This window comes from Frankliniella occidentalis, unplaced genomic scaffold (genome assembly GCF_000697945.3).
Source record: "Frankliniella occidentalis isolate FOCC.00 unplaced genomic scaffold, Focc_3.1 Scaffold267, whole genome shotgun sequence".
NCBI classification, from domain to species: Eukaryota; Metazoa; Arthropoda; class Insecta; order Thysanoptera; family Thripidae; genus Frankliniella; species Frankliniella occidentalis.
This window is the reverse complement of record NW_026267393.1, coordinates 329,147-335,769: the sequence shown is the minus strand read 5'-3', so window position 1 is coordinate 335,769 and position 6,623 is coordinate 329,147. Positions and strand designations below refer to the sequence as shown.

The 6,623-nt window shown below is 37.3% G+C and overlaps 2 protein-coding genes across 2 annotated transcripts; both read right to left on the bottom strand.

The window, feature by feature from the left end:
• Nucleotides 1-1,273: 1,273 nt before the first annotated feature.
• Nucleotides 1,274-4,120, bottom strand: LOC127750831 (uncharacterized). Its single transcript, XM_052273374.1, has 9 exons — nucleotides 3,746-4,120; nucleotides 3,451-3,660; nucleotides 3,336-3,372; nucleotides 3,122-3,252; nucleotides 2,814-3,047; nucleotides 2,334-2,525; nucleotides 2,223-2,253; nucleotides 1,947-2,146; nucleotides 1,274-1,844 (listed from the first exon to the last, which is right to left on the bottom strand). Exons 1-9 carry the CDS (start codon nucleotides 3,879-3,881, stop codon nucleotides 1,693-1,695), a joined length of 1,323 nt encoding a protein of 440 aa, XP_052129334.1. The 5' UTR covers nucleotides 3,882-4,120; the 3' UTR covers nucleotides 1,274-1,692.
• Nucleotides 3,978-6,113, bottom strand: LOC127750830 (uncharacterized). The gene is made up of 5 exons (XM_052273373.1): nucleotides 5,851-6,113; nucleotides 5,474-5,749; nucleotides 4,317-5,401; nucleotides 4,073-4,220; nucleotides 3,978-4,020 (listed from the first exon to the last, which is right to left on the bottom strand). The coding sequence occupies exons 1-5, from the start codon at nucleotides 6,111-6,113 to the stop codon at nucleotides 3,978-3,980; spliced, it is 1,815 nt and encodes a 604-aa protein (XP_052129333.1).
• Between the last annotated feature and the right edge of the window lie 510 nt (nucleotides 6,114-6,623).

The following is a 6,623-nucleotide window of genomic DNA, read 5'->3' as shown; positions in this document are numbered from 1 at the left end:
TTTTAGTTTGGCCTTAGAGCCCAAAACAAGAAAGGAAAGTGTAGAGAATGTTTTAATTAATGTTTAAAATTAATACTTTATTGTTTTAATATTGCTCTGACTTATTTCAATAGTGTGTTGTAATGAGGAAACAATCAATGCTCATTCAGGATGTTGAAAAAGAGATAAATAATGTTTATAAATGAATTTCTTAAAAAGGTCTATGTAGTCTTTTAAAGTAAAAATTTATTCAAAAAAGTCATATTGAACATGCAATGTTTATGGGATAGAGTGCATCTGTGAGAGACTATGTTTGTACTGCATAACAGCAAAAAATGCAATAAAAGAAAACAAATCTGTCTGACAAATATAGCATAAAAAATTCAATTGAACTCATAGGATGTACGGAGACGCTTTGGCATATTGATTTGCCTGACAGGTCTTCCAGTATTTTGATGAAGCTCTTGTAAAACTTCTGCAAGAGAGGAAGAAAGTATATGAATAGGAAATTCAATGTTAATATCAGTCTGTCTACTAAATAATTGTAATAATGAGATAAAATTACCTTCTAGAGCAACATCATTGCTGTGATCTGAACCTGCAGGAAAAATATAAAATTTCAGGGGCATACAACAAGAGAAAGACAAAAACTTCATGACAGAGAGATATTAATGCAAAGATGATTGATGTACCTCTTTTACTACTGCGAACTGTAATGTTGGCCCTTTCATCAACCGTGGGTACCACAAAGACTTCACCTATAAATAAGGAAAATAACTGTTGTTTATAGTCAGAAAAATTAGAGATATGAAAATTTAAAATACATCACACCTTGGTAGATTGGACATATAAGAAACAAAATCCCAATTTTTCTAACACATTTGCCGGGACCCAACTAAATACTCTTCTTCATATGGTTCACATAGAAAACAAACAAATTATTCTAACCTGTTTTTTTGCACTTCAGGCAAAGCCATATGTCGCTGTCATCAGGTGTCACAGGTACAGCGCAAGAATTTTCTTCTGTGTGCACAGGCACACCACATACGTCACAGAAATCAAGATAGTTGAAAACTCCAGGAGTTTTCATACAAATCTCACAGGTCATCCGCCACTCCTCAATTTCAACCTCCACCATATTTTCTGGGGAAAAAAGGAAACAAAGTGTTAAAAGTAAAAGATAGGGACAACATGAATTGAAAATAGAAAAGGCACAAAAAGTAGCAATTGCTTTTTGTAGTATATGACCATCAGGAGAAACTCTAGATGGGTGACATACAAATCTGTCGGAGTTTTTAAACAGATGAACAGAGATAGAGCGAAGAATGGTATGTTGATCTAACGTCAAGAAGTGAGCACAAATAGAAGGGAATGTGCAAAGAAACAGTTACCATAGCCAATATACAGCCACCATTTTGAAAAATCCACCTTCAGCAGCAATCACACTGTACAAATGTCTTAAGTCATGCTGACTTACCAATTACTTGTCAAGTACTATTAAGAAGAGCTTTATGGTGCCCATAAGAGTACTTGTTATATGAGTCCTCAGAGCATTGTTGAAGAAGGCTATTGAAGTCCTGAAGAGGACTATTTAAGTCCTGTAAAGAGGACTAGTCCTAAAGAGGACTTTTTGAGCCCTGAAGAGGGCTGTTGTTGCCTCCAACCTATGCTGAAATGGCTCACACAAAATGTTCCCCACCCAACTCATTGTCATTAACTAAGTAAAAATAAAACTAAGAATTGTAAAATTTTACCTGTTTCCATACCCATTACATCCGTATTATTTACTTCAGGAAGCTGTAGAGTACTTGGCAAATCAAGAACATTACTCAGAATATTATCCCCTTCATTATCATCCAAAAGCTCTGGAATCACAACAACTGATTAAACATTTGAGAAAATGTTCCAAGACATCGTATCAATGAAACAGTTCGTGAAGATTCAAATGTAAGTACCATAAACCTCACCATGATATGAAGACCTTGTTGCACTCTCTTTAGCTCTATCCACCTGGGGGAAAAACTCCGGTATTGTCTTATTTGCTAATGTAGGACTGCCTGTGGGAACCCATTTTGTCCAGTTGATGAATTTCCTGCACCTCTCTGATACTGGATTACTACAGGTGTAAAACTTCTGCCCCATACTCCTCCCTTTAGTTGATGTTCGCCTACAAAAACCAATAAAAAAGTTACAGATTGAGTATCATGCTCTACACTTATAAAATTATTGGTGATATTACTCACAAGACAGCCTTTTGACCACATCCAAAACAAACTGTAAAGTTGTAAAATGGTTTTAGACTGTGTATATTTCAAATAAATATTTTTTTTCGAACTAATCTAATGTACTCTTACTTTTATCAGTAGTTGGAGTTTTAGTTACAGGTGGAAAATTGTCAGATACTTGTGCAGTTTTGACCGGTGTAGAGACTTGGCTTATGATCTGGCTATGGCTTTTACTTCTCTCTGGACTTGATGTTGGACTGATGTGCGCACTGTGTGTACTACCTGGTTCATCAAAAGCTTCCCCATCATCTGGTGTAAGATCTATCAGAACAAAAATAAAATTGTGGCTATGATGCACATTACATAAGATAAAGTATTATACTGAAAGTGTTTTAGACCTATGAATTCGACATCAGCCAGAACTCTTGTTTCGCTTGTGAGAATCGAATTGACTAGAGACACATCTACTGTTGGAAGAATACTATCTTTGAGGAAGGAAATTGAATCTGTCTTGGTCTCATCTAAAGTAATATGATACCCAATATGTAAAACCTTGAATATTAATGAGGCATAATGGCATAATATTTGTTTTATGGCAATGTGTCTCACCTTTTGCACACTTCAGGCAAATTCTGCCCGTCTTCCCGAAACCTTCAACCACAATAGACGTTGCTACAGAACAGCTACCATCTAAGATGTGGATTGCTTTTGAGCACATGTCACATTGGTGAGCACCTGTGGGAGGCCCTTGAGTCTTGCAAATGAAGCAGGGATTATTTTCGGCTTGCTCCTCTGGATTTATGAGTGGATTGCCTGCTGCTGTGTCCTGTTGCTCTGATTGTACTGTGCACATGATGTACAACATTAACCACACTGAAACAGCAGAATAAAATCAGACTATACAGCAATAAATGTACCTCTGCCTGACGAGGGGGGTGGGATGTCAACTGGCATATCCCATTTGTAGAAGGCTCTGCAATCATCAGTCTTCCTGGTTGAGCAAGTTATTATAGTTCGTCCGTAGTTTTTCTTGGAGAATGAAGTTCGACTACAACAGTGTAAAATTCAACAAATTATTTATGATGACAATTAGAATCTCCTAACTATGAACGGGGCTGACCCTTTGCTTACCAGGTAACAGGTCCCTTACATACATCACACTGTTTAACTGTAATACAATTGTACTGGATTACACTTTTGAAAGCTTGCATTTCAATTCAATTCAATTCATTTGGTAGACGTTTACCTGTAAGGTCTCCATCCACATCTTCAACCTCATCTTCATCATTATTGGCATCATTGCGCCCCTTCTTTCGTATGTCTTGAACTTTCTTTTTCCCCTTTGGACGACCCTTAACAACATGTTTTGGTGGCAATTTTAATTGTTTTTCTAACTCCGTACCCAAATTCTGGAGAGATAACACCCCTCTACCTTGCAGTGCTTGTGAGACTATATCTAAAATGAGATGATAAAGAAAACGATCATTAAATAAAACCCATTAACTTATGTTTTGTTTAACAAATTTTTTCTTAACCCTTACCAGCATTAGACTTTGAAGTAACATTCTCCGCTTCTTTGTTGCCATTGTCTTTGCCATCCTCTTCAACAGTCATGACTGCAACATTAAATAAAAACACATCAAAGCCTGATGGGTACCAGAATATCAATCGATACATAGTAAACAAAAAATATACCTGTCTTGTCAACCTGACCGTCAGCAGATATTCCTATGACAGCTATGCCTTTTCCACTCTTTAGCATTTCTTCTATATTTAGGAGAACATTAATCTGCTCGTCAAAATCCTTTCCACCATGCTGAGCAATTAGAGAACAAATTCTCTTGCAAATACGATCGGCCAAATTGTACCGGTCTTCTGCAAACAATGGTTCCCTTTTCTTAGGCTGCTTAATGGGAGCAATTAGAATGTCCACATTGGAAATTTTCTTGTCTTTTGAAATTTCCATGACAACTGTCCATCTCTTTGGGATAACACTGTGATCATAAATTTCAAGACCTGCAAGTAGGGCAGACATAGAAATGAGTTAAATGACCAATTTTTTTTCTTTAACTTTGAGGAAAATAAAACAATATCAGTCATTACACATCTTACCTTTGATCCTTCTTTCTCTAAATATATGAGCACAGGTTAGTTGAAATTTTGTATAAAAGGCACAGTCACATTGCGTAGTATTAACTTTATGAATATTATCACTAGGAGGTTCCAAACTTCTCTCATACTGCCTCTTTAGCATATCAGCAACAAATGGAGTGTTGGATTTGACAATTGTTTGCACAACTGGGTCCTTGGTATACTTGTGGTATTTGGTCTTCACAAGGGAGACAAAAAGCTTATGATCATGTTCAATAGAAGAATTTCTATTGATTGTCCTTAGTCTCATTATAACCATAGCTACTGGAATCTTCTTATCAATGATCTCTTTGATCCGAGCATTATGGCATTCAACCCTGCCAGTGGTTCGTTCACCAAGTGTGAATGCCAAATTTCGGCGGTACTCTGTCCATATAAGGCCTGAATTGTGCCAGTATTTATCAAAATATTTCATGAATTTGCTTTCAACACCAACAACTTCTTGAAGCTTAGCATATGCTGCATCATAATCTACTTTAGAAAATGCATACACAAGTTTATCAAGGATTGGCTTTACTTCATCACACTTGTCACCAGCAAGTTTCTTAAATCCTGTTCTCTTCATTGCATCTTTTACATGGTAATCACACAAGTGCACTTCTGCATTTGGTAACACTTGTTTGATAGCAGCCAATTCACTCTGATCCTTATCAACAAGTACAACCTGGACTTTCTCACTTACATCAGGGCACCCAAGTTTAAGAAGCTCAAGAGAAGCAGTAACAATTGGCAATTTCTCACTGATGATGAGGGCATAACCTAAGATGCGCCCAGAGCCAAAGCAGTCAATTCCTTCATATACTATGAGTGGCATATCGTTTTCACTCAGCTGGTAAGTGGTATCCATGATAAGGACCTCTGGGTATAACTCATGGGCAGCCCTCATTTCGGAAGTCTGGAAAAATACACTTTGTACAACAAAAGTCTCTGGATCATGAGTAATAACAACTATAGAGTTGGGGTCCTCCTCTTTCAGTAAATGTAATTGCTTGAATAGAGCATCTTCACGAGAATCTGTACCCTTGAATTTCGCATTCCATTTGTTTCTGTAAATGTGAATGGAGCAGTTAGATATGCAACAAGAGAAACAACAGATTCAATCAAGTGTTACCTCTTACCTCAAGTTTTGAATATCTTGGGATGTGGCTTTAATGCCATTGGCCACAAGCAAATCCCTGATTTTGTGACGTTTCACGTCATAGTCGAAAAGTTTGCTAACTTCATCAAGGGTATTCTGGTCAGGGTTCTTGAACTCTGGGTAATGCAAATGTAAGTCAGATCTCGCGACCAATTCATGATTTCTGTGATTAGTTTCTACAGTTTTAACAAAATAGCACTTTTCATCAAGTGAGTAGATAATGTTGAACTTTGCCAGACAGTCCCGCTTGTACGAGCTGTAAACAAAATGCAGTTTGTAAAGCATTGCTAAATGAAGGGGAAAGAAACAACAATTGAATTACAGTAAAAGAAAACAGGTCTATAAGAAAATACATACGATTGATTTGGGCGCCTTGCTTTTCCTTCAACATGTTCATGCTCCCTGACTCCTCCAAAGTGCTTGCAGGCCAGAATCGCATCTTTCCAATCGAAAGTCTCTGGCACTTCTGGACGGCCAGGCTTTAGCTTACCATTATACCGCTCTCTCTTTGTACAATTGATCACAGTATATGGAACACGTTGTTCCCATTCATACTTTGACTTGGCCTCTTCAAATTCAGCTTGGGAATAAAACTTTTTCCCAGGAACTATGGAAGCCATGGCTATGCCTTAAAAGAGAAAGAACCCCAAAACTGAAAGAAAACTAACAATAATCTGGAAATTTTAACAACAGGGTTGTGCAAGACAAAACTTTAGTAACACAAAATCTATGGGGATGACTAATTTAAAAGAATGAATGGAGCAGCCTCCAACCAATTTGACTAACCCCAATGAATGCGTCAGGGTTATTGTCTAGAGAAGGAATCACAATATTCGTTTACTTATTATTTAAATTATTCAAAAACATGGTACATGCTTTGATTTTCACCCGGGTAAACAAACAAGAAATCTCATATCGGTGTTTATTCAAACAACGAAATAATGGACAAAGAAACATGGATGTGCTTACCTGTTGCCTCCAAAACGTGGGAAATGTGACGAAACTTACCGTGCTCCTCATCTACAAACCTGTCGTGTCGTATATCACTTCAGACCCGAATATACACCAGATGCTTTGACAGTCAACGTAGCTCGACCCTCGACCGAATCGGAAGATGAAATAACAACAAC

What these genes read in the sequence shown, in the direction of transcription:
- LOC127750831 (XM_052273374.1), bottom strand. Translation starts at nt 3,881, where the DNA reads ATGTATCGATTGATATTCTGGTACCCATCAGGCTTTGATGTGTTTTTA. An exon ending in TGTGGATGGAGACCTTACAG is followed by an intron (nt 3,373 to 3,450) that starts GTAAACGTCTAC and finishes ATTGTATTACAG; the next exon opens with TTAAACAGTGTGATGTATGT. An exon ending in TGTGGTCAAAAGGCTGTCTT is followed by an intron (nt 2,147 to 2,222) that starts GTGAGTAATATC and finishes TGGTTTTTGTAG; the next exon opens with GCGAACATCAACTAAAGGGA.
- LOC127750830 (XM_052273373.1), bottom strand. Translation starts at nt 6,113, where the DNA reads ATGGCTTCCATAGTTCCTGGGAAAAAGTTTTATTCCCAAGCTGAATTT. An exon ending in GCAAGGCGCCCAAATCAATC is followed by an intron (nt 5,750 to 5,850) that starts GTATGTATTTTC and finishes TTTTGTTTACAG; the next exon opens with CTCGTACAAGCGGGACTGTC. An exon ending in CCATTGTTTGCAGAAGACCG is followed by an intron (nt 4,021 to 4,072) that starts GTACAATTTGGC and finishes CTAATTGCTCAG; the next exon opens with CATGGTGGAAAGGATTTTGA.